The sequence below is a fragment of the Fonsecaea multimorphosa genome (genome assembly GCF_000836435.1).
Source record: "Fonsecaea multimorphosa CBS 102226 unplaced genomic scaffold supercont1.22, whole genome shotgun sequence".
In the NCBI taxonomy this organism is placed as follows: Eukaryota; Fungi; Ascomycota; class Eurotiomycetes; order Chaetothyriales; family Herpotrichiellaceae; genus Fonsecaea; species Fonsecaea multimorphosa.
In genome coordinates this window covers 1-25,611 of record NW_015971656.1, presented here as the reverse complement: position 1 = coordinate 25,611, position 25,611 = coordinate 1, and the positions used below count along the sequence as shown (strand labels likewise).

Genomic DNA, 25,611 nt, shown 5'->3' with positions numbered 1-25,611 from the left:
CTTCGTGTCTTCTTTTACTTGGGCGTAGAAGCCTCTCCCTTCCATAACCGTACACAATGGATCTCGAACTTGAGAGTTGCAAGCCTCTGGCCATGGAAGTCTCCAGAGCTCCAGAGAAGACGCCAGAGGCAGTTGATGCAGCGTTTACCTTTTTGAATGATATTGGACAGATATCCTTTAACCTCGAGGACGAAGAAAGGCTGATTCGAAAGATCGACTGGCTGCTGATGCCATTGCTGGCCATGGTATATTTTCTGCAATTCCTCGACAAGAATATCAGTATATCGACACTTGTACTTGTTGCTTGCAAATAAAGTCTAATACCATTACAGTCAACTTCGCAAATATTATGGGTCTCGGCAAAGACACGAACTCGTCACCCTCTCAATTCTCCCAACTTGCCCTAGCATTCTATGTTGCCTATCTCGTCTTTGAACCAGTAATGGCATATCTTCTACAAAAGTTGCCTGTGGGAAAAGTGCTAGGAGTAAATGGTATGCATCTGTGGAAGAGCAGAGTCAAAACAACAAGCTCACCAGCGCAGTTGTTCTATGGGGTATTTGTCTGGCCTTGAATTGCGTGTGCAAGAACTACGCTTCTTTGGTGACATTGAGAGTGTTATTGGGTGTGTTTGAAGCTTGTGTGTCACCTGCGTGGGTATCAATGAGTCCTCTCATCGATTCGTCTGACTGGTGATTGCAGGATGATCCTCATCTGTACAATGTGGTACAAGAGAAAAGGTAGCTCCGTTGTTGGCTCGTCACATGTCCTACTTCTGACGTCTACGCAGAACAGCCCCTACGCATAGGATTCTGGGCCGGTACCGTTGGGCTTGGTATCATAGTTGGTGCGCTATGCTCATACGGATTTCAGCACTATCATGGCAGGAGTTTCAAGAGCTGGCAGGTGAATTTTCTCTCTTCCATTAACAGGTGACATGCTGAAACGAGACAGGTTATGTTTCTGGTTTTCGGGCTCCTGACAATATTGGTTGGAATCCTAGTGATTGTTTTCCTGCCTGACAGCCCCATGAAATCACATCTTACGGTCGAGGAAAAAGCTATTGCTGTCGCGAGGCTCCGTGGGGATACCACTGGTGTTGAGAACAAGACCTTCAAGCCCGGGCAGTTCTGGGAAGCTCTATTCGACACACATTTGTGGTTGATCTTTCTGATCACGACAGCAATCAACATTCCCAATGCTGCTGTGAGTGTGTTTCAGGCTGCAATCATCGAAGGGTGAGGTTACATAAAGTTTGCAGGCGGGATCATGCTAACGGAATAGGCTCGGCTATACCTCGACGCAATCGGCTTTGTTGAGTATCCCAAGCGGTGCAATTGCCATCATTTCCATTGGCGGTGCCTCGTTAACTGCTTGGAAACTCAACAATCGATCAGTAGGGATCGTACTTTTGTTGCTCCCGGGCATTCTAGGAAGCGGATTGATGGCTTTCTTACCGACTCACGATAAAATTGGCCGACTGCTAGGCAACTATTTGACAAACACAATACCAGCGAGTATGTATTAAGACCACATACCCTCTCAGATGTCACTAATGCAGCTAGGTACGCCTCTGATCTACTCATGGGTTGCTGGCAATTTCGCGGGACACACAAAGAAGGTCACAGCTAATGCAGTTCTTCTCATGTGAGTATATTGATATGACTAAAAACAACACTTATACTTTCTTGCAGGGCGTTCTGTCTTGGGAACATCTTAGGTCCATTGACTTTTACCAACCCGCCCGAGTACACTGCAGCAAAGATCACTATAATTGCGGTTTTGGGCTTTGCCATCATACTCATTTTTGTATTGGTGTACAGCTATCATCGTCAGAACAGGCGTCGACTGGCATTGGCAGGAACGGAAGGGTTGGGCCTGGCAGACGATAATGCGTTCCTTGACCTAACTGATCGGGCAAACATGAGATTCTTGGTGAGATTTCCCCCCCTCTATTAATGCACAGAGAGGACATGTCCTGACTTGGAGTTTTTTAGTATATCCTGTAGTAAATACTCGATGGCTTTGTAAGAAGTAAGATTCCCGGCAATCAGTTCTACGTCGTGCATATCAAATGATTTGTTGTGGCGCTGCTTGCAGGTCACCAATTGAGAGAATTATATAGCTACTAAGCCATGTACGCCAACTACCATTGTAACACGGGAGAATACTTCCCGGCAACTGATACGATTGCCAAGAGGATGTAATGGCTTTTGCGATAGTCCGTGCGTTTTCGGCCGAGGATCTAGCGCTCGTAACAATACCCGGCGAACCGCCAGTATATAGTCAGACGGTTCCCACGAACCTGTAGAATTCGATACCTAGGTATGTTCTCCACTGAGTCACAGCACGTCGATATTCTCCCACGTGATCATACTACTTTTGTGATGAAAATTGAGCTCGCTTACCTCGTTCGAACTGATCCTGTCCATTTGATTTAAATATCACACACTTCAGTCAAAAGTATGCGAGAATATCAGAGAGGCTATAAAGCGTGTGAAGCTTGTCGCAAAAGGAAGATCAGGTGCGACCTAGGAGGAAGTACGCAAGATCTCTTTGCTTTTGCAGGACCTCCGTGTGCCTACTGCCGTCGCGCACGGAAGGAATGCATTTTTCGACATGAGAGAGCTTCTCGGATGAGTCATCGTGATCGTGGTCATGCGCAATCTAGCTCATTACCACCATTTCCAGCACAGACTCAACAGCAAGCAGCGGCATCACTCCACCAAGAAGCCCCCATAGATCATGACGGAAAGAATTTATCCTTTCATAACGATCGCCTGGCGAATCCAGGAAACGCGAAATCGACGGCCCCAACTGTGGCATATCAAGCTCCGACCTGGCCTGAATTGCAGCCTCATAAGAGCCTGCAGGATCAAAATGGGTGGCGGGAGAAGAACATGGCGCCTATGGCTTCTGCTCAATCTGATGCGGAATGCAGAAATGCTGATTCTCCCAATCTCGACACACCTGACCACGGGAGAACAGTACCCGGCTCAGTGCAAGCACAGAAAATCTCCGTTGACAAGATGGTCATGCAAACAGTGATCTCGAAAGGGAATGATCCCCTGGATCTTCTAGTCAATGTAGCGGAGTGTGGCACACAAGTATCGCCTGAGTGTTTATTACTTTCTTCAGGGGGAGAAGTCACGAAGAGTTGCCTTCCAGGCTTGTCAACGACTTCGGCTCTCGGAATGTCCATCATTAGTACAGCACTTGTCGAAGACTGGAGTTCCTTCTATTTGGTACAAACTGGCTTATTGACCGCAGAACAGGCAGTAACTTTTGTTGATGCGTAAGTAGACCCCTGGCTTGTCCTTTTGGGAATCAGAGATCACTAAAGATGGAACGAAAGGTTTTTCGACACACTCTCTCTTCACTCTCCTGTATTGACCGATTATTACGCCAACCATGGCAATCACCGCCAACTTATCGCAGACGAGCCGCTGCTTTGTTCAACGATTCTATTAATTTCAAGCAGATATCACGTTCTTCCTGGAATTGCTTCAATTTCCCGCGGGAGCTACATTCATGACCAGCTCTGGAACCATGTTCAAGGCTTTATTCAGACCCTCACACTGGGTGGGGGCGATTCTCGGCTTCGATCTCTTGGTTCTATCGAAGCGCTACTTCTTCTTACTGAATGGTATCCTCGGGCGGTGCAATTCTCAGCAGTTGGTGGTATGGGAAGCCCGGCAAATTTTGGAAAGAGGAGCTCGTTGTCTACGAAGCGGAAGGATTATGTGATTCACCCATCTCGGCAGCTTGATCGAATGTCCTGGATGTTATTGGGTACAGCCCAGATGCTTGCTCATGAAGTAGGCCTATTTCAAGAGCGGTTCGCCGAACAGCATTTGACCGAAAGCGAGAAACTACGATGCAAGCGGGTACGAGACCTATTATTTATCTACACAACTTTACTTGCCGCGAAGCTCGGTTATACATCAATGACTGCGATTACCTTCAGCCCGTCGCTTCTGCCCAAGGATTCGGAATTAACAGATGATATCCTCGGAGCATGGATCCGTCTAATCAAGATTACTAGGAGTGTGCATTCGTTGATGTTCTCTAGCCCTGTCATCACAAGAGAACTACTTCGAACTGGTAACTATATCGAGATTCTCGAACATTTCAGCCAAATCCTACGCCAATGGGAAAGCCGGCATCTCAGAGATTACAGGTCGAGTCACTCCAGTATCGACATCACCGAGAGTCTGATACCAGACCTGCTTTTCTTCGAATTTCATTACGTCTGCATGTACACTAAATCGCCTGCACTACAAGCCACAGCGATGCGAGCTTTGTCGGATGCAGGTAGCAGACGACCTTCGAATGCGCCGGCCAATATGCCACCGGAGTTCCCCACTGACGAGCCCTCTGAACATCCTTTCAGTCGTGAAGTGATCGACCATGCGAAACAAACCATCAAGCGAGCAATCTTTCTGACGCAGACCGGCAAGCTACGATACTACCCTGCTCGAAGCTTTCAGCGTTTGATCAGTGCGTGTGTCTTCATATTGAAGGCCAAGACCTTGCGATATCTTTGGCCGGGTGGAGCTCTGGAAGCAGTTCAGTTGCAAGAGCTCCTCATGCAAGGTATTCAAGCACTGAAGATCTCGGCGCTTGATGATTCACATCTGGCATCATACTATGCTATTCTGCTAGAAGCCCGACTGATGCAAAGTCACTCTCACTCTGACCCTCCAGATGCAGATACGGCTACTGCTGACCCTTTGACACCCACCGCGGACACTCCTGGTCACACCAACGGCTGGGTTGACAATCACGACGAAAATGGGCAGACAGCTTGGATAGATACATTTGATGATGACGACCTTTTTGCCGATTTCACTGTGTTTAGCGATATTAGATTCGACACGGAGGGCGGTGCCTGATCTCAATAGTACCTATATCTCTGTGAGAGCATGCCTTACTGCCGTTTGGACCAGAGAGCACCAACCTTTAAACCTTTGTCGCCTCTTCTCGTCCTTTAGACTCCGCTCAAGCTTTTCCCAGAGTGACTTCCCATTCTCATCGGATTTTCATCTGCTCCCACCTGTGTCCTAGCCTGTCCGGGGCCACGGACAGGGGGGATGTGCACGAGCCGATGGCGACGAAGCTGGCAAGGACGGTGTCCGCGAAGAGTGTAGATATCACCGTTCAGCGCAGGTGTAGTGGGGCGTCATTGCTGTTTGGTATGAAAGGAAGAGAGATATGGGTTATTTTGTATCGGTGAGCTTCGATGTCAAAATTGAACGAGAAGTGAATTGGAGGCGCCTTTCCAAGATTCACCTTGCGCCAATATGTAACGGTTTGGTACATGACTACAAGTACTGCTGTGGCCTTCTCCCTGAGCAACAACTGACTTACCGTTCCCGGGGTGGATGTCCTTGCAAAACACTCTGAAGTGCACTGGTGTAGCGTATTGAGCTGTGGACTTACATTTCCGTACCCAAGGGGGGTGAGCCAAAAGCAGTGAATATTGAGCTCTCCAACATATCAGAGCTCCCAATAGAGTATATCTTAAGCAAGCAGTAACAAAAGTCGCACGGTCTAAAATGGTGGAGCTGTGAGCTTTGGACAGGCTCTTAGCTGTTTCAAGGACTACGCTGCTGCCTCTTCCTCATTCTGATTTCGCATTGGGCTCATCTGTGAAACGTCCATGACTCTGGTAGGAATAGTAAGATTGCAGTCGTCCATGGCAATTTGACCAGGCATGCTATTTAGTTGCAAACATTCAGTATGCAGCTGGTGTGATGGACGTCCTGCCACCGTCCGACAGAAGTATACTCCCATTCAAAAAGGCACCAGCCGGGCTGGCCATGTAGAGTATGGTGCTAGCCACATCCCCCTCAGTCCCTGCACGGCAAACGGGCATTTCAAACCTTGAAATCTCTTCTCCGCTCTGGATATCGTTGCCGAAACTCTGGAGGAGTGGGACGGACATCTCAGATGAGATGACTGGGAAGTGCAGACAAGTCAGACTTGATATTCTTATCCTGAACGATGGATATACATACTTCCAGGCGCGTAAACGTTGGCTCGAATCGCGTATGGCGACAAGAAAGTCGCCAGCTGTTTCCACATGTGGACCACGGCCGCTTTACTCGCAGAATACGGAAAGCCAGCGCTGATTTTTCGACTGAAGGCTGCGGCACTGCTGATGGCAATGACTTGACTCTTTTGGGGGACATTTCCTTCTCTGTTTCCCGCATCCAGAAGGTCGAGCATTGAGATTGCCGTGTAGAAAGCCGCAGTGGTGTTGATGTGGCATGTATTGGTACATTCAGCCATGGGAATGGCCAGCAGCCGAGACTGCACCTCCGATAAAGGTGTGAGAGGCCCCATATCCCACGTCGCTGGCCCTTCTATGCCGGCATTCGCGATAACGAGATTTACGAAGCTCGTTTTCATTCGGATTCTTCCAACGGCCTGTATGAGACTTTCCTCATCACCAACATCTGCAAGGATTGGAAATACTCGGTCGTCACCCTGCGGGAAAAGAGGTCAGAATCCACCTCCAAATCTCATCATGGTGATAGCGGTGAGGGACAGGCATGTCTCACGATCTCCTCGGCCACAGCTTCCAATACTGCCATACGCCTGGAAAGAATGAATATCTTGGCAGCCCCATTTCTTGCCAGGGCTTTGGCCATCATAAGACCCAGGCCCGTGCTGCCACCAGTGATGACTGCAACGAGGCCTTTGCAAGAAAAGAGCGCTGCGGCGTCGAGGTTGGAGGACATTGTGGGATAATCAGTGGGAATGGAGGATTTGGAAAGATACCGATGACCCAAGTAGCGGCAGCTGAGTCACTTTATAAGACGGACAAGCGTCTAGGGTCGGCTGGAGTGACAGATGAGATTTCTCTTGTTCAATCTATCACAACGGAAAACAGGCAGGAGGAGTAGTCTTATTTATCCACATTTCAGGCTTATGCATACTAGTTCTTCACCAAGGAGGTTCACCAGCCGCTATCCCCCTCACAGTGGGAGCTCTTCTTATCTACTTTTATTAGATAGAAAGGTAATTGTATACTATGTGTTTGGAAAATTCCTCCTGGCTGCACGGCTGCAGTCAGCCTTCATGATTGGAGTGATTCCAGCGCCACTTAGCTCATGCTCCGTGATCACAACTCGCTCAGCGCTTCTCTTCTCGACTTGCTGGCAGGATCCAAGTAAGGCTTCTCAGCTACTCCAACGGTCCGTTGTGCGGTTCTGGGGCCGAGGCCAGCGTAATCAAACGTGGCCGTATGAAACACACTTCGATTGTCCCAGATTGCTGCAGACAAGGAGTTTAGTCAGTAATCTCGTCGGAAGGAATGGAGAATGAATGACCTACCCATATCACCCTCTCCTTGGTAACGGAATCGGACCTGGAGATCGTGGTTTTCCGCAACGATGCTCAGAAGCCAGGCTTTCATTGCGTCACTCTCAGCGCTGGAGAGGCCATCGATCTTCTGGACGTGCATGCCCAAGCCAAAGACACTCTTCCAGCCAGTGACAGGATTCGTCCGAACGACCGGATGGTGATACACAAGGTTTGTGCCAACGTTGAGCGGCGAGCCGCGAGGGCCGGCGAACATTTCGAATCCACCTCTTTGGGCCGACTCGGCAAAAGCAGGCTGTGCATATGTAGCCGTCAAGCTCTCCAGGAACTTCTGGTATGGAGCCGAAAGACGGTCATACACTTCATATCCAGATGCCCAGAGGGTGTCTGTCGACAAGTCAGCGAGATCTACGGACCCAACTTTCAAAAATCACTCACCTCCGCCAGTCTTGGGGAGTTGCGTGGCTCGCATAATCGTAAAGTCCGCTGGTGCAGGCTCGAATGAGATGTCGCTGTGCCATCCGTGTTTGCTACTCTGCTTCTTGTCGGCGTATTTGTCGTACTGGGATTTGAAAAGATCCTTGGCTTGTTCGGAACTAATTACACTGATTTCGTCGTCTGACCCGCCCAGCTTGCGACCCGAGTTGCTTACTGGGTGGATGTGCAAACCTGTGTCGGCGGGCTTTCCAGAAAGCAGGCCCAGGCGCTGGGTTAGCTCTTTCATCAAATCATTTGTGAGTCGGGTTTGTCCTCGGAAGAAAACAACCCCCCGTTCAGCGACTGTTTAATATGTTAGAAGAAGATAGTCCGACTTGCACAGGAGTCTAGCATACCTACCTGTGATGGCGAGGTCCCGGATGAGTTCATCCGAGTTAGGAGCGCGTAACCATCCCGCCAGGTCCACATTCGAAAACTCCTTACCGATGCATGGAGTGACATCGAAAGATTCGAACTCATCAAGAACCCCGGCGAGCTTCATTGATTTAGGGAAGGTACTAGCTTCATGCCTCGCAGAGGCTGTCAGAACGGTAGTGGCAGACATTGTTCGCAAGATTCGAGAAAGCGACAAGTGAAAGAAGGTGTTACAAGATTCACAATATGCTTCTCAAATCAAACATATTCTGACCTGGATTTGGCATATCGTTGAAGTTATATATAATCTTGTCTACCTTTGCGCATGACTGGCAATGCCGTGAGGTTACTTCGTAAGGTAGACTCTACATGCCCCGAGAACCCACTGCGCGGTTTCGATCCAGGCAATCGCCCAAATGCCATTTCGTGCCTCAACGGATATCTAGGACATGATTGGCTTCGAATGAATCTGAGTTCGGCTGTTTCGGCCGGGCGCCTCGAATCCCCCATTCACGGTTAGGCGCCAAATGCCGGTGCTCTAGGTGTCGAACTGATTTGGATTTCGTCCCGCCTGCAGGGATATGTTATCTATGGAGTCCATAGAGTGATGTGGAGAATAATCTTCGGCCGCAGCCAGCAAATCCATCGACACAACTTCTTCCTGCCAATGGAATACAAAACAAGTAGCAAATTTTGATTGGCTTGGAGTGGGCGGTATCGACATTGACCCTGAGGACCTCCACTATCCACTATCTTGAGACTCTGCGGGCATCCGGCTGACATTTCATCCTTTCCTTGTTTGGTAGTTTATGGAGTAAACGAACCCTAGCTTCATGCGCTCAGCCTATCAACAATGGCATAAATTGCGTTACCTGATGATCAGCGGCTGCTGAACTCAGGGCGGCGCCTCTAATACTCCAGATGTGGTTAAGCAATCTTCGACGAGGATACTTCGCATTCTAGGCTCGCCACGATAAATCTCATCTTTGTTGACTACACTATCTCTGATGAATGCGTTCAAGTTCTGATGGGTTTGACACGATAGGTTTCGAAATGCGTGCCATTGGGCCTTAATTTTCTTATCGCGCTGCACTGGTCACGGAAAGCCGAAAGTCTTTACCCAGCCGCTAAGAAGCAGAAAACGAGAAGCCCACGCCTGGGCGAGGTACCAATATACACCATCTTTTGAAAAGTTGGCTATATAAGGCTGATGGGTTCTCCCAAACGGATTGCACGCCTTCTTCCTGCAGCGAGACCTCATCTCTCAGAAGACCTGGAATTTGGCCGTCGAGTCGAATAACACACATCACGGCCGACCATGGCCGACCACTCCCTTCCCACCGCCGACAAAGAAATAGCAAAGGCCGACTTTGGGGATGAAGTGACCCAGGCCGACAGTATAGCAACCATAAATGCGCTGGTAATTGAAGGTGAGAACTGTATCCTGCGACCTTCCAGCGGGTGAATTTGCTGACATCGGAGTCAACCACTCATCCAGACCACTCCCATGAAATCAAGCTTCGGACCATGTCGTGGAAGAAGGCGGCGTGGTTGCTGTGTGGCGATCAAGTCGGTCTTGCCATCATGGCTCAAGCATGGTCGCTCTCGTACGTGTTACAGTCCTTGGTGGGTCCCCGGCATTTTGAAGGCTCACCATTTCTCAAGTGTTCTGGGCTGGGTCCCATGGGCTGTTACCACCATTCTTGCTGGCTCCCTCTTCTGGGTCACCTCCATGACTATGCACAAGTATCTCATGAAATACCCTCAAATCCGGGATATTTGTCCGTGATGCCCGATCAACCTAGACTGCAAGAAGACCTAGCTGACAGCATAACAGGCGACTTTGGCTTCCATATTTTTGGCAGAAGCCGCGTTGCTTATTGGGTGACAGCTTTCATGCTGCTGGCCAACAATATCCTCCTGATCGGCTTTCACGTTCTCACAGGGGCAAAGGTCCTTAACGTCCTATCAGACCACTCACAATGCAGTGTCGTCTTTGCTGTGATTGTGATGATCATGGGGATCTTGACCTCCATCACTAGAACTTTACACCATATATCAATCATGTCACTCGTCTCTGGTGAGTTACTCTCCTTGCTGATATAGTAAGCTAATCTTCTTATCGTAGCTTGTGCGATGACAATATCCCTCCTCTCTTTATGATATTCGCTGGAGTCGAGAAAACCCCTCTCCATGGATATCATGGTGACTATCCCACGGCCAGACTCGTCAAGACATATGCCTTTCCGTTGCTCGGAACCACCTGGGTCGACTGTATGAACGCCACCTTGAACGTCACGTTCCTTTGGGTGCCTCAAATTCTCTTTCCGCAATTTATCGCCGAAATGGAGAGGCCTCAGGACTTCCCAAAGGCTCTTGCAGTCCTTCTCGGCGTAACAACAATCCTATTCACGGTGCCACCTGCGATTAGCTTTCACCTCCTCGGCCAGTACTCTGTGGCCCCAGCTTTTGGTAGCTTAAGAGTTTCTGCCTACGAAAAGGCTTCCTCGGCGTTTGTCATTGTACCCACTCTGGTCATTGGAATCATATACTCGAATACGACCGCCAAATTTATCTATCATCGAGTCCTGGGCACATCAAGACACACCCACAGTCACACAGTGGTTGGTTGGGCCGTTTGGGGTCTCATCGTCTCTGGTGTCTGGATCCTCTCCTTCATTTTCGCCGAAGTCATACCTAGTATGGGAGATTTCTTGTCCCTTTTGAGTGCGGCCTTCGACTCCTTCTTCGGCTACATCTTCTTCGCGATCTGCTACTGGCAGTTATACCAAGGTCGTTGCTTCCAGACGTTCGGTAGAAGTGTCATGACGCTTATCCATATCTTCGTCATGATCGTCGGACTATTTATTCTTGGGCCAGGGCTCTACGCAGCTGTAAAAGCCATCGTCGCCGACTACTCGGGCGCTACGAGCCCCGCCTTTAGTTGTGCAGATGTGTCTTTCTGAAGGAGATGGGCAAATACGGGAAGTGGGAGGGAAATTCCTGGGCAGAGCTCGTTGGAGGGAAGGATATTACTGCAGTAAGCCCCGGGCATGTGGCTTTCTTTGAGGTGGATTCAAACACACATGATTAGGTCACTTTTATTGATGCCTTCGTGCGTCGCTGCCAATGTGCTTCTTGTCGAACGAGGCACAAGTCTCGCGTCTCATCCTGAGAGCATGTGCGCAGAGCCCAGCCTGGGAATCTGTGACCCTCATAGTCTCATTGCTCGAACGACCCGTTGCAACGCCAAGCTTGTGGATGAATTCTCAAAAAAGCATGTGGTTGCCTTCAAAGCGGCGCTAGGCCAAGAGTGATAATCTTGTCCTCTTTTGGCACCCGGGCAGACGCGTGAATGGGCTTCTTGTGTGTTCTGGAACAATATGCCGAAGTTTTTGCTCGATGTGAGGCCGCTGGCATGAACCGGTGCCCCCTGAGCATGCTGGTCCAGGCTAAACTGCCACACGCGCCATGAAATTGCGAACTCTGGACGGCGGATAAGGACACCAGCGGGTTGTTGGACCAATCGTACCCCTGTCAAGCTCCCCCCTTGATTCGCATCACGGAAAACGTGGCCCGAATAGGATGAAATTTCACCCTTGCAGCATCGAGAATGATATCATATCTTTTAACGCGTGGCTTTCATCCGCCCTGGTCCAGAAATCACGCAAGAATTGTCGCATGCAGTGAAACTGCTTCATCTGGAATCTTCGCTCCAACCACTCCAATTTCTTGAAAAGATACTGTCTCTCGGCGGTATGGTGATATTGCAAATCCGGGGCGATGATGCTGATCGGCCAAAGAAGAGAATTCTCATACGGCGAGTGGGCGGGAATGAGCTTGATGAGTTCGATTGCTCGTATATGCTGGCTGTAAGGCAAGTCTGATTCTCCTCCTTTGCCGTGTCCACGTTGAGCGGTACGGCGGAGTGGTGTCGTGCTTAGAGTGATTTGTTGATGGTCTCGGAGCAGCCTCTGTTCATAGTATATCATGGCTGTCTTCCGGTAGAGCTCAACTATTATGCTTGCCTCTTCGTGTGATTCTCTGTTAGCCAAATAGCACGACTCGTTGTCTTTCAAGCAGAAGCTCGGGAACCAATCCATTCGGCCGTCCCACTGAATGATATCTGTCATGCTTAATGATGTATCGCCTGAGCTTATCCTAGCAATCATGCTGGGGAACTGGTAAGCACCAAATCGACGTCCACCGCGGTCCGAACATGTCAGCCAATTTTGGCGGTCGACGGATCCAAGTGGGGGATGTGGTGAAGGTATACTGGTCGCGTGTGAACTACCGTAGGTCGGATCTGCCTCACAGGCCTGAACATAGAAAGTTGATAGCGGAGCACTTCTGAGAGAGGTCGATCCGACCAGGTCATTGTACGTGAAGAGCCCATGGAGGAAGCACATTGCAATGTTGAACTTGTTTGATCCCCTCGGGATGTCTGTCAAGGCGAAGACGTGATTGATGAAGTTGAGATGTGGTTTCCAATTTTTCTCACCTTCACCGGTGAATTTCTCGTAGAGTAAAAGCATGGTGACTGTCGCAAGGAGCACGATCAGCTGCGTATCCATTGTGATAGAACCATTAGTGCTTGATCCGCTGGAGACCGCCACGGAGCCGATGGCATCCCTCTCGGTCCTAGAGCGACTGATATGAGAGCATGTCGGGCCGTTCAGAAGCTCCCTGCAAGCCTTCAAGGCATTGTGCTTCGCTTCAAGAGTCTCTTCGCGCAGCTCAAGCGACGCACTTCCCCAAGTTTGCGCTCCGCTCATGGCAATTAATGCCTCGAACAGCATGTTGGACTGCAGGGCCATGGGGACTAGAACGGACAGAAAAGGATTTTGAGGTCCGGCATAGCTTGGAAAGGTCCTGCAGAAGCGGTTGAGGTACTGATCCCATAGATACGAACGACCTGGGCTGAACCGGCCCGGGTGCAACCAGAGTAATCGCGAATTCGCCAGCAGCTGGGGTTGGGCGTCGTGGATGCCAATAGCGTGAGCTGTCTCAGCACTTCCCGCGATTCTGTTGACTTGCGCTCCCGTCATCTCGATTGGGGTTTTGTTGACATGCTTGGCTGGAAGAGACCCTTCTTTCACTACCGGTCGTTGCAATTGACAGGCTCGTTTGGATTGATAGGATTGATAAGTGTTTCGAACTGAGTCACGATTCGACGCTCGACATAATGGACCGCGCTTCCTCATTCCCTTGCGTCGAATGTCGTCTTCCCATATTATTTCGACTCTGTACTCTGCACAGACCAGGCCGAGCCTGTGGCAATTATTGCAGAAAGGTCGTTTCCCGTCACATTTTTTCCGCCTAGCCCGCTCTGGTCAGCACTGAACTGGGCCCGCGATGGCCAAAACATACCTCGTTCTGCACGTCCAGCAACCGTCACGGGTACGACCACCAGTCGAGTTGCAACCAGGAATTGAAGTCATGGTCAATGTGTCAAATTCCCGCCTGCGGTGTCATACCAACATCACGGCCGGCCGGAGAGTGGGAGGAATCTTGGGGCTTCGCCGGTGGTCGGCTACCATCAATGTGACCACGCAGGAGCTTCTGCCCTGTGACACGCTGTTAGTACGCAATGGTAAACTTGGAAATGGAGGAACTTACCTCGAATTCACTATGATGAATCTCAACCCGTTAAAACACGCTATCTACGTCCTTAATCTCTCAAGCCCTTGATGAGAGACTTCCACCGATCATCTGCATTGCAAGCCTTCAATGGTCAGATAAGGGGATCCCTTATCGGTCATTCCTGGGCGCTTACATGGCGCGGGTAAGCCCTATCCCCCACCTACTGCCCAGGAGCAAGCTTGTGGACCTTGCGTAGGATAACCCCACAAACAAAACAACAGTGACGCCTGCCAATCATAATCTTTTCAGTATTTGTTAGTTTTGTTGTAGGGTCCAGCGGCGGCATAAAATTCCATCTTATCACTGACATGTAGGACGGATAGGTCGGTGATTGGGATCGGCAACGGCCATGGTGGGGGATCCTCAGTGCAATATATATAGCTGTTAGACTCACAAGCTCAACCAAGGTATCTCTCGATAAGCTGTTGGATAACCGAAAGGAACTTCCACCACTATTGAAGTTTCTCTGGGGGTGCATATTAATATTACAGGTAAACGTCGAAATCAAGCGGCAAGAGAATGTGCAAGCCTATCGGCACCGGAGAAATGGTGGATAGTGGACCTCTACCTTGAAGGTTAAGTCTTGTCTACCTCAAACATACTCAGTTTACCTGTACAGCGATACGGTTGGTGGAGTACTTCCGTATCGACGGCATGAACAGGCAAAGGATGATTGCCAGAGAGCCAAAGGCGATACTGGTGTACCAAACATAACGCAGGGATTCCGCATATGCCCAGCGAGAACCAAGGGTTGCTGCTTCGACAATGCTTTCATTGACACCCGGGACTTTGGCGATGTCCGCCGAATCGGTCAGGAATGTCTCCACAAACTTTTCGGCCTCGGCCACAGGAAGTCCCGCTTCAATGGCGTACTGTGCAATCTTCGTGGGAAGTGCTGTCTTCAGCTTGTTGGCGAACACGTTGTAGTATATGCTGTAGCCGATCGAGCCTCCCACCGTGCGCACAGACAAAGATAAGGAGACGGCAGTACCAAGTAGAGAGTCGGGGACAACAATCATAGCAACAGTTGCTGCTGGAACCAAGATACCTCCAACACCTAGACCTGCCAAGGATCCGATGGTGACGGTGGTGTTGGCGTTAAACGGGTTGGCCACGGCTAATGCGCCGTCAAGTGCAGCTGATGCAGAGTTAAGTCTTGGAGAAGGTCAAAAGTGTGCCGATGGACTTACTCATGATGATGGACGCGGTGAGAAGTATCTCCCGAGCTCGCCCCTTGGTCAACGAAAGCATAGCGTTGAAGAATACTGCCCCAGCAATGTTACATATTGCAACTCCAACCGCTCTGAGACCAATTTTGACGGGATCTGGAGAATATACTGTTGAGTAAGTGAGGGGGTACATGTTCAGCAACGAGTAGAAACTCATTCCACCAATGAACGCGACACCATAGGCGAGTGCCACGACTCTCTGGCCTGCGAACAACTCCTTTGGAACCATGGGATACCTTGCCCCTTTCCACTCCCAGACAAAAAAGGCAAAGACCAGAGCAGCTCCAATCAAGAGTGTGCAGAGGACGTATGCGCTCGACCACGGATGGGAGTAACCGCCTGCTTGCAGCGCCACCAGTCTTTTGCAACAATTAGCAATTTGGACGTATGCCGGGACCAGGTAACGAACTATACTTACAGAAGAGTGACGCCGACGATCGACAGTAAGCCTCCAACGAAGTCTATTTTTCTGATGACTTCGCGGGCGGTCAGTCCTTGTGTTCGAGGATGTGCTTTGGGAAAGTAGGTAAACGTGAGCCCGACCAAAGTAAGGCCATTGTATATTCTTGACAACACAGTTAGTCATATTCGGAAATCGGGGCGGCTCCCTCACATCGCCACCCATGCACCCCATCTCCAAGTGGCCCTGGATGCGAACAGCTGGGCATATAGAACGCTTGGAGCGAATGGCAAGATCAGGCCTGTGACTGCGGCCGCTGCCAGTCCACGTTGCTTGACAGGGACCATGTCTGAAGTGCTATCACGCTGGGGTTAGCCTGATACGCCGTATGAGAGGGAAGAAAATATAAACGAGCCTGACTTACCCAGCGAGCGCCGTTAACTCGCCCACCGCAGCACCTGCCCCACTTATTGCCAGGCCTACGATCGCCTGTGGAAACGTGTGAGCTGTCCCGAGAATGAGACAACCAATGCAAAGGGATACAGCGCCACCAATCGCGATGATCCTTCGACCTAAGAGATCTTCAAGATATCCCGTGAAGGGTGCTACAGCAGCCACGGCCAGGATGTTGGCCACAGGCAGCCAACCTTCCAGAACTGCACCATCGAGGTCGGCGGCGATATAAGACAGGCAACCACCGACAAAATAAAGGATCAATTGAGAGCCTACGTTTAACGTCAGCGGCAGTCATATCGTAGGTGCAGATAAGTAAAATACCTGAATTGAGGCCAGCTAGGGAGAGGAAGGCTAAAACAGTTCTCGGAGTCCAAACGACTTTACCATCCGAGTCATTGCCCTTGTAAGCTTTGGTATTTGCCAGGTCCAAGTCTGCCAGATCATGGGGGGACTCGGTTTCAGGCTTGGTAATTGGGTCCGACGCTTTTTCGTGGTGATCAGTCTCCGCCGCGACCATGGATTTCTCTTCCTGTGGCTGCATCTTTGTGGAGCTCCACCGAAGTGATATGTAGAGATATCGATCAGGAAACCAGGAAATCCTCTTCACCAAATTTCATCGTTTGCACGGATGAAAGTCGTGCTATAACCAACCCTTTATACCAAGGCTACGCAACCACACGGCTTTCCTACCACTCCCTTTTGAGTCGGGATTACCACTTTCCCACTCTCCACACTCCACGATCATGACCCAGGAGCGGCGAGTCAGGTTTTAGTGCTTCGGTTAGCCTTGACTTCCATGAAACATTGTCCGAGGGCTCTCAGTGCCTTAGTCAACAGATTTTGTGCCCCCGTGAGACCTTCAGAAGACGTGATTTTTCATCTGCCTAAGCTCACATGGGCGTGAATGCAATACAGTTTCGAATGAAGCAATTTCGGGCAGAATAGGGCAAGGCTACCGGGCTCGGTCTTAAACAGGAATCTACCTCATCAATAACAAATCCGCCTTGGTGGTTAACCTCTTCAAGCATTAAAGTGAGCTCTTCGGCGGAGGCTGGCTATTGTCGAAGACCACATGACAATACTCTCTGTAACCCTTGTGGCCTTGTCGTAGAATAGCTTGCCTGTCCCGCCAGTGCTGTGTGTGGTGGTATTCCGCATGTTCTTCAGTTGAGTTCCAGCCAACCCATGCGATGAAACACCTCTTGTGGCCGTCTATGGGCTCAACAATGTATCCCCCTGCCACGCCCATGCAGCCTTTGACTTTGGGCACAATGGTCGCCCAAAGTTGCCACGCATAGTCCCATGCTCTATCGGTATCAACGTAGATCGCAGTCCCTGTGAAAGGTGCACCCTTGCCAAGCGATTCGCAATTTTGTGTGTACTCGAGCAAGAACGCATGACGAATGATCGGGTCGCCTTCCATCATAGATTCCAGTTTTCCCTTTAAAGCCTGATAATCAGATGATGCCAGAAAGTCGTAATGAGCATGCAGTCGCTCTCTCACTAGATTCGAATTGAGTCAGTTCTGTTGTAGGCAATATGGCACAGGCAAACATACCAACATGTATATGCAGTACGTTAGATGTTTCCAACTCGATGCCCCAATATACCCTACAAACACCTGGACGAGATTCAAGGAACTGGATGATCTCCCGAAAGACGCTGGCCTCTTTCGAAGAACCTTTGATCGAGGTCCCGGGCACGAGTTTGACTATTATCATCTGCGTACAGGCCGAAGGCCTCGCTGCTGATTCCAGGTGCGTATCCATCTCCTCTCGATTGATCGTGGCAATGGTTGAGGTTTTTCGCCGTCTTACACAAACAGCAACTTACATGTTCAAGGGAGACTGGGCTCCCCGGCTGCATTTCTTTCACGCCCGTTTTCCTGAGCTCGATCGACAGCTGGGTTCGTCTAGGGAAACTTCGCCAACCTCCACAGACTGTGTCATGCCGTCCAATCAGAGGCCACCATGACTCAGGGCCTGCTGACATCGCTGCGGGGGTGGTTGCTCTTTCGTTCGGACGCTCATGCAACGCAGGATCTCGTAGGCACGACGTGAAGCACTGCTTCTAGCTGGCAATGTAGTAAACTAGCGTTTTCGATGTCTGGGCTGTCCAGCATTTGGAACCCTGACTCAGGGCCACTGCCCAGGCTGGTTCTGGCCCAAAGTCTTGCTCATGCTGTGTTTTGGCTTCGACACCACAGTGCTTGTCATTTCGAATATCTAGCTCTAATTCATTCTTTTCCCTCTGAACACAACTCGCAAACAGTTATATTCTTTGCACAATGCCAGTGACTAAGTTTGCTCTGGCAGAGAAGTACCAGTATCTTGAAGGATTTGGCAATTATCACCAGTAAGGATTCCTATTGTCTGACGCATTCCGCACTGGTGTACTTTGCGGTCATGATTTGTGCTCTTTGCTGGTATAACAGCTGAGATCCTCAGGTCGGAAGCATTCTCAGGAGGAAATCCAGTCGCATGCAGCAATCCTCAGAAACCGCCGCTTGGCTTGTTGACAGAACGAGTGTCGGGAAGTGCATTTACTTCGCCGAGGGATCATTCCCTCCAGACATGGCTTTACCGGGCAACTTCTTCTCGAAACCATAGTGCTTTCAGACCATACGGCTCGCAATCGAGTACGGCGGGTTCGAAAGGCCATCTCAGTCCCAATATTCATCGGTGGATGTCGTTTCCTGTCAAGGCTGGTCAAGATTGGACTCATTCCGTTCTCCTTGCACATTCCGGGGATTCATCAACCAAGACAGGACTAGCCATTTACATCTTTGCCATCACCGACGATATGAAAGACGCCCAAGCCTTTTCGTCCCTCGATGGTGATATGTTGATCATTCCGCAACAAGGCGCACTCGATGTCCAGACAGAACTAGGACACCTTCTGGTTCGCCAGAACGAAATTGCTGTCATTCCGCGTGGAATCCGGCACCGGGTGACATTACCCACTGGTCAAGCCCGAGGCTATATCTGCGAACTGTTCCAGGGGCACTTTCGTCTGCCCGAGCTTGGACCTATTGGGTCATGCAGCTTGGCCAACGTTCGCGATTTCCAGATCCCTGTCGCTGCCTTTGATGGTACATTAAGGGATGGCCGAGCCTGTGCGAATAACCAAGAATGGCAGATAATATCGAGGTTGGGAGGGCGCCTCTTCAGCTGCACTCAGGATCACACCCCTTTCGATGTCGCGGCATGGAATGGCACTTACTATCCATACAAATACGACCTTGCGCGCTTCTGTGTCCTTGGTAGCGTTCTCTATGATCATCCAGACCCAAGTTTGTTCACCATTTTGACAGCCCCGTCATACCGCGAGCCAGGCACTGGGGTGGTGGACTTTGCCATCGTGCCACCTCGCTGGAACACAATGGAGAATACTTATTGGCTACCGTATTATCATCGAAACACCATGAGCGAGTTCTCCGGACCCATAATATATAATCAAGATGAAAATTCCACGTGGAATCAGGGGCTTGAATTCCAGCCGTACGGTGCCGGTTTGGCTTCGGCGATGGCTTGTCATGGTGCCCCAGATGAAGCACACAAGAAAGCCACGGAGCAGGAAACGACTCCGCAGAAGGTTGGAACGGAAGGCTTTACCGTGTTTCTACTTGAGACAGAATGCCCTCTCTGGGTAGCTGAATGGGCGACTGACCCAACGGAGGCACAAGAGCCTCTAAAGGGGAAGATGTAGCTGGAACGCAGGAGACCCCATAGTCCATTCCACGATAGCTGCCAATTGAGACATGGGCTCAGCCCGTCATCATCAGTATCGAAAATCCCTTTTTTTCCTCGACGCACCTTGCACCCGTTAAAGTGGTCCCTGGGGTGTTCCGCCCTCAACGTAAAAAGTCGGTTCCGACCGAGGCGAGGTTGACCTATTCTCGCTGGCCAGACGCGACCATTATCCCCACATGGCGCAGGTTTTCGGCTACGGCCAACTGTAGGCAATACCGAGGCAGCGATCCATCCCCGTATGGGTACTTTCTTTCCCCGCAGACCCCAGACGGGCGTAGAATCTCCCCGCAACTTCGTTTATCGTTATTGATGGGCGGAAGAAAGGAAGCAGAACTTGTGGTTCCTCAAGATATTTCTCACCTCAATGTCGTCGTCGATGGCTCAGACAGCTTCGGCAAGCAATCCTGCGCTATGCAAACGAACCAGGAAGCGAGAAATGGATCGGATCTGCCAACAGCGTAAACGGAAGAGAGATCGGGAAAACCTGCGGAATCTGGAGCAGCGTCTGCAGATTTTGCAAGACGAAAAACCGGATTCCCTCCTTGCTCAGCTGATAAAGGATCGAGATGACAATGAAGCAAGAAATAACAGGCATCGGACACGAATGCTGCAAATTCAGGGACTACTCCGAGCAGACCTCACAGATCTAGGCCATTCTGAAACAACGACATCCCCTGATTACGATGGCCATACCCTCCAGACGCAGCTTAATATCGAAAGCGATTCTTCGTCGGCTAGTGAGCCAGCGCCTTTGGACCAGACGCTGGTGAATGGCTACGGCGAGACGAGTCCCTTGGGGGTGCTTGATGATCTCTACGCCATACAGGCCTTCGAAATCGATAGCTTTGGCGCCCAAGGCCCAGAACCGAACAACGTGTCGTTGGCTCAACATACCATTTCAGGCGGACCTGAACCAGTCAATGATACAGCTGTAGTGTCGGGGGCGTTTCCAATTGCCCACAACAGCGCCGGTCGCCAAAGGAAAACATGGGAAGAAGTCGAGCAGCTTATTGCCCAGGCGAAATCGCAGCTGTCTGGTCCAAGCACAGCCACTCTGGAGCTAGATATGCACATTATCATCAACGCTGTCTCCAGAGGCTGGTCTCAGTTTTCTCAAATCGTCAGGGTTGATACCCGATGGAGCTGTCTTCGAGAGCTCGACGAAAAGTACTTCCGCAGGGGCTACGGACCCGTCGAACGCCTGGCTGTATTGACTATTGCCAGTCAACTCATAGGAGGAGATGTGAGTAAACTGTCTGCTGATCCATGTCCGTATGAATCCCAGGCTAAAGATATTGTGCTTGTTTAGATGACTACCAACTCTGTGGGATCAAAGCTGTTCCCTCCTTTCATGAAGCCTAGGTAGCAACCCGTTCAGTCTTGGCTATAGTGAGATAAACATGCTGATGTATTCTTTAATACAGGCCATCACAGCTCACAATTCCCCATTCGGTCATTGCCGACTTTTATGTTTGGTATAGTGTACCGCCCCAAAAACACATAGCCTCCTCTGACCCTGTCACCAGGCCTGGCTTTCGCGAACGCCTCACTGTCTGTCAGCATTACTATAGTGACACATTTCTACGAATAATGCACACGATGTTCCGCTTCATGTGGCCGTACGATCTAAAGGCAGCGTCCCTCATTAGCCCACAGACTGGGCTATCTCACTTCACTCCGCGATTTCTCGAACATTTGAAGGACATACAGTGTTGGACTATGAACTCCGATTTTCTGGCCGCGTACCCTGATTTTCGAGGAGAAGTTCCAGTCTGGAACTCGGGTCCCGCCGGTCTGTTAACTACCGGAGTTACCTATTCCGACTGGTATCAATTTGAGGACCGCATCGAAGAGGAATCTGCTCGGACCAATCTTCACCCAATCGTTGCACTGGGTTTCTGAATCGAAAGTGCACTTCTCTAGAAGCTATCTCTTCAAATGCCAGGACACTAAACATGACCAATCGCTTGTTCCTTCCGTCATCAGAATCCTATACAGTCAACAGTGATATTCGATGACCTTCAGATCTGAGATTTTGACACAAACTTTCTGAAATGCGCCACATGAGCACTGTCGAAATATTCGTCCAATCTGGTAATCCTTCCATCCTGGACCAGGCAGACTAAGGCACACGGCAAACGCACTTTTTCGCCGTCATGCACCCTGTTTCCTTCCAAGATATGCTGCTGGACAAAACCACCCGGAAATACGAATAGCCGACGATGGGCATATTTGATGTTGGTGATGCGCTGTACCATGCCGGCAAGGACTTGGGCTGTCTGGTCGCGTGAAACGATTAGCTCGTCCGTGTTATGCCAAATCTCAGCTTCAGGGGTGAACGAGTTTCTCATGGTGTCGATATCTCTAGCCTCGATGGCGTCGAAAAAGGTCGTGGCCAATGAGCAGATAGTCGCTTCTTGATCTGTAGACATAATGATGGGCTGTATATATCAAAATATCGAGATGTCTTGATTTCGCTATGAGTATTGAGTTTTACTGGTCACCACCTTGTAGAACTTTTCCAAGCTTAAATAATACCACCTCATATTGTGCCTTGATGCCTCGAGAACCACGGTGTAACTCCGAACTTTATATGACACATGGTACCCCGAGTCATGCTTGACGGTTGCCGTGAAATTAGCCTTACCACTATGGATCTCAATTTTGACTGCCAAACGGGATTTCCGGAAAATCTACCTTTCGGAGACATTTACGAGGCCAGCCCTATTGCTTTACCGGTGATAAGCCAAAGGGCACATGCCAATATCTCCAAAGTCTTCAGTTGTAAGCCCTCGCAGCTATCAGCTATCCTATCCTTCGGCTCGGGAGCAGCCAAGGCCATTACCTATTGAACTGTGCTAAGAGGGGTTCGATATCTACGCTACGACGACTGGCTCAATGTTAATGAACCTCATACGCGTGACCATATCTCAAATACTCACCGCATTCGAAAAGGCCGGTAGCGATAGGGCTACGAGCCCTGCCTTCTACAGACCATCTTCCGTGCTCGGTCCCTAGCTCATTATTTTCGCGTTTTCGAGCCCCTTGGAGATAGCCCTTAGGAATATCCCGACTAGACGTGAAATGGAAGAATCCACTGCTTAAATTTCACTAAATAATTCTCCGATATATATACTAGTAGTATCCTTACTTTTATTACGATCTCTCTCCCCTTAGTAATACTAGATACCGCCGAAGTTAGGCGTCTCGACGACGAGATTAGGAAGGCCGCGGTATATCTTCTAGTTTAGATTTTCGCGATTATTTCGCGGTTAACTTATCCTTTTTGAGATTTCGCGGCTAAAGTTAAACCGTATTTAGAATAGTATACTCTTTCGCTACCTTTCTCTCTATATAACTACGTAACTTTAGTTTATAATAAAAAATTAATATAGGTAAAAGATCCGGATTTTAATAGCGTCGATCTCTTAATTTATTACTATATCTAATAGTATAACTAGGAAAAGAGATAGACTATCTAAATATATAAGTAAGGAAGAAAAAGCCTAAGTCGATATACGGCGAAAATAAGTAAAGCGATAATATAAGGTCTTAGAAAGATATATATAATAGTATAATTAATTTTATAATAGAGAGATTCTCTCTATAATAGTATCTCTCCCGCCTTCACTTTTAAACCGATATACTTCGAATAATCTACTATCTATTACTACTTTTTCTACGGCGTAGAGTTTATTATTAGATAATAACTATAATAATACTAGATATAATAAACTAGATCTCTTATACTATCTTCTATCTCCTACTTCTCTACTAATACTAGAAGATCTAGATCCGTAAAATAATAACGTCTCTCTAATAAGTATATCGCTATTATCTACTAGATTCGATTTAGTATTTAGCTATAATATTTTAAGTAATACTATTCTAGAAGATAAGATAGTTAGGGTTAAGTAATAATATAAAAGGCCGGTTAAGAGTAATAATATTAATAATATAGAATATTAAGATTAAGTTAAATATATTATCTATTAATTAGTAGATAATCTTATTAAGTTTCGAGACTACTACTCTAATTACTATACTTAAAGAAAGGAGAAGTATAATAAATAATTCGAGTATTATATTAGTCTAGTCTAGTATCTTAACTTAATAGCCGATTAATATCCCGATATTCTAGAAATAGTACGTATTATAACGCGTTAAGGTAACCTAGCTAATAAAGTTAACGCGGAGACACGGCGAGAGATATTTACTAGTCTTACTTCGGATAATTCTATATATAAACTACTCTACGTATATCTTAAAATTAATAAATTAACGTCTATCTCTATTAGTATTTATTTTGACGTAGATAGTATTATAGACTTCCTAAGTAACCTCGCTATAACTAAAGAAGATATTTAATAATATCTTACTTAAATACCTATCTCCGACTTCTAGTCTAATCTCTATCTCGATTCGCGTAAAGTATTCTATTTTAACGAAGCTAGTCGCCTATACTAGGTCTATCGCCTAGTTAACTAGATCTTATATTATACTTTCGGTCGCCTCGTTAGCTTCGAAGATATCTCCCTCTACTTCCTCTTTCCCCGCCTTTATCGAGAAAAGTAATAGTCTAGTTAACTTCGCGATAAGGATTTCCGAATCTAGATAGATAATCTCTTACTTCCTATTATTTACGAATATTATAGTAGCTTTTATATCTAATACTACCTATCTAGTTTTAATTATAATCGCTATAACGCTACTATTCGCGAAATAGAGCTTCGTAGCTAGCGAATTAACCTAGTATCGCGAGAATAATAGCTAATATATTTCTTCCTCCTCGAATCTCTACTTTAGATCTAGCGGTCGATCTTAGTAGTTATCTAATAGCTAGAATTTTGTCAATTTCGTAATATTACTATTCTATTATAAGCTAAAAACTTAAAAGTCCTAACTAAGGATATAATATAGGAACGGATAATAAGATAATTCTAGTAATACTAGAAGAGTATAGTTAATAAGGCCTATATTATATCGGAATTTTACTTTAATATTACTACGGAAATATATCCTACTAAGACTTCTTATATTACGTTATCGATATCTAGACCTAATCTAAGGCCTAAAGACGAAGATAGTAAAGAGAATACTAGAGCGAACTTATAGATAACTCTACTATAGAAGCGATACTATTTAGAGTCTCGAAGATCCTAGATATAGTAAAGTCTAGCTAGAGATCTAAGCTAAAAAGAAATATTTTACTCTTTCTATATACTCTAAGATATTGATAGTCTTATCGTAGAGTCGAGTCTCGAGTCTCGGCCGCGCGTAGTTAATATTCTCTTTACTTAGAACTATCCTATTAATATTAAGGAGCCCTATCAGTAATGCCGTAAACATTACACGGTGAAATGTTTAAAAGGTCTAATTAGACCGGGGCTTAAAGGCCTACCTCGACCGTAGAATATTTAAAAAAGTCACCGTAGAATATTTAGTATTCCCAGTCGATTTCCGGGACAATAATTATATCGTTAAACTCGTCTCTACGAGTACTCTCTAATACTATTAAGTCTATAGCCTTTCGAGATATAGTTATTATACTATAAGTTTAATAGAGTATAGATATTTTAGGGATTATAGTTAATATAACGCGCGCCTTATCTTAATATACTTCCCTATAGTACGTAATAAGCTTCGTACTTCTCCGTATATCCTATATACTTAAGGTTATCTAGTCTTAATTTAGTTATTATCGAAGGGATAGATAGACTTCCGTATATAGTATAGGATATAAGGATTATTAATCGAGATATATAGAATACTAAAAACTCTTAGGGTTAGGGTTAGGGTTAGGGTTAGGGTTAGGGTTAGGGTTAGGGTTAGGGTTAGGGTTAGGGTTAGGGTTAGGGTTAGGGTTAGGGTTAGGGTTAGGGTTAGGGTTAGGGTTAGGGTTAGGGTTAGGGTTAGGGTTAGGGTTAGGGTTAGGGTTAGGGTTAGGGTT

General features: G+C 48.0%; 11 protein-coding genes across 11 annotated transcripts; 5 read left to right on the top strand and 6 right to left on the bottom strand.

Annotated features, from left to right (window-relative positions):
- Positions 1-56: 56 nt before the first annotated feature.
- Z520_09009 (uncharacterized protein) lies at positions 57-4,895 on the top strand (the record flags this gene model as incomplete). The annotated part of the gene is made up of 11 exons (XM_016779505.1): positions 57-279; positions 333-494; positions 545-653; positions 703-740; positions 791-906; positions 955-1,238; positions 1,285-1,517; positions 1,566-1,647; positions 1,695-1,935; positions 2,898-3,295; positions 3,356-4,895. The coding sequence occupies 11 exons, from the start codon at positions 57-59 to the stop codon at positions 4,893-4,895; spliced, it is 3,426 nt and encodes a 1,141-aa protein (XP_016629216.1).
- Positions 4,896-5,737: 842 nt separating this feature from the next.
- Positions 5,738-6,746, bottom strand: Z520_09008 (uncharacterized protein; the record flags this gene model as incomplete). The annotated part of the gene is made up of 3 exons (XM_016779504.1): positions 5,738-5,961; positions 6,021-6,492; positions 6,567-6,746. The coding sequence occupies 3 exons, from the start codon at positions 6,744-6,746 to the stop codon at positions 5,738-5,740; spliced, it is 876 nt and encodes a 291-aa protein (XP_016629215.1).
- Positions 6,747-7,129: 383 nt separating this feature from the next.
- On the bottom strand, positions 7,130-8,371 carry Z520_09007 (uncharacterized protein; the record flags this gene model as incomplete). Its single annotated transcript, XM_016779503.1, has 4 exons — positions 7,130-7,281; positions 7,342-7,716; positions 7,768-8,109; positions 8,167-8,371. The coding sequence occupies 4 exons, from the start codon at positions 8,369-8,371 to the stop codon at positions 7,130-7,132; spliced, it is 1,074 nt and encodes a 357-aa protein (XP_016629214.1).
- A 1,128-nt stretch (positions 8,372-9,499) lies between these two features.
- On the top strand, positions 9,500-11,147 carry Z520_09006 (uncharacterized protein; the record flags this gene model as incomplete). The annotated part of the gene is made up of 5 exons (XM_016779502.1): positions 9,500-9,611; positions 9,680-9,788; positions 9,847-9,962; positions 10,019-10,265; positions 10,310-11,147. 5 exons carry the CDS (start codon positions 9,500-9,502, stop codon positions 11,145-11,147), a joined length of 1,422 nt encoding a protein of 473 aa, XP_016629213.1.
- Positions 11,148-11,774: 627 nt separating this feature from the next.
- Positions 11,775-13,385, bottom strand: Z520_09005 (uncharacterized protein; the record flags this gene model as incomplete). The annotated part of the gene is made up of 1 exon (XM_016779501.1): positions 11,775-13,385. One exon carries the CDS (start codon positions 13,383-13,385, stop codon positions 11,775-11,777), a length of 1,611 nt encoding a protein of 536 aa, XP_016629212.1.
- Positions 13,386-13,536: 151 nt separating this feature from the next.
- Positions 13,537-13,872, top strand: Z520_09004 (uncharacterized protein; the record flags this gene model as incomplete). Its single annotated transcript, XM_016779500.1, has 1 exon — positions 13,537-13,872. The coding sequence occupies one exon, from the start codon at positions 13,537-13,539 to the stop codon at positions 13,870-13,872; it is 336 nt and encodes a 111-aa protein (XP_016629211.1).
- A 554-nt stretch (positions 13,873-14,426) lies between these two features.
- On the bottom strand, positions 14,427-16,450 carry Z520_09003 (uncharacterized protein; the record flags this gene model as incomplete). The annotated part of the gene is made up of 6 exons (XM_016779499.1): positions 14,427-14,962; positions 15,015-15,412; positions 15,472-15,618; positions 15,667-15,810; positions 15,878-16,178; positions 16,231-16,450. The coding sequence occupies 6 exons, from the start codon at positions 16,448-16,450 to the stop codon at positions 14,427-14,429; spliced, it is 1,746 nt and encodes a 581-aa protein (XP_016629210.1).
- A 486-nt stretch (positions 16,451-16,936) lies between these two features.
- On the bottom strand, positions 16,937-17,678 carry Z520_09002 (uncharacterized protein; the record flags this gene model as incomplete). The annotated part of the gene is made up of 2 exons (XM_016779498.1): positions 16,937-17,412; positions 17,468-17,678. The coding sequence occupies 2 exons, from the start codon at positions 17,676-17,678 to the stop codon at positions 16,937-16,939; spliced, it is 687 nt and encodes a 228-aa protein (XP_016629209.1).
- Positions 17,679-18,196: 518 nt separating this feature from the next.
- Positions 18,197-19,617, top strand: Z520_09001 (uncharacterized protein; the record flags this gene model as incomplete). Its single annotated transcript, XM_016779497.1, has 2 exons — positions 18,197-18,264; positions 18,357-19,617. 2 exons carry the CDS (start codon positions 18,197-18,199, stop codon positions 19,615-19,617), a joined length of 1,329 nt encoding a protein of 442 aa, XP_016629208.1.
- A 420-nt stretch (positions 19,618-20,037) lies between these two features.
- On the top strand, positions 20,038-21,563 carry Z520_09000 (uncharacterized protein; the record flags this gene model as incomplete). Its single annotated transcript, XM_016779496.1, has 4 exons — positions 20,038-20,904; positions 20,971-21,023; positions 21,086-21,136; positions 21,188-21,563. 4 exons carry the CDS (start codon positions 20,038-20,040, stop codon positions 21,561-21,563), a joined length of 1,347 nt encoding a protein of 448 aa, XP_016629207.1.
- A 119-nt stretch (positions 21,564-21,682) lies between these two features.
- Positions 21,683-22,093, bottom strand: Z520_08999 (uncharacterized protein; the record flags this gene model as incomplete). Its single annotated transcript, XM_016779495.1, has 1 exon — positions 21,683-22,093. One exon carries the CDS (start codon positions 22,091-22,093, stop codon positions 21,683-21,685), a length of 411 nt encoding a protein of 136 aa, XP_016629206.1.
- Positions 22,094-25,611: the final 3,518 nt, after the last annotated feature.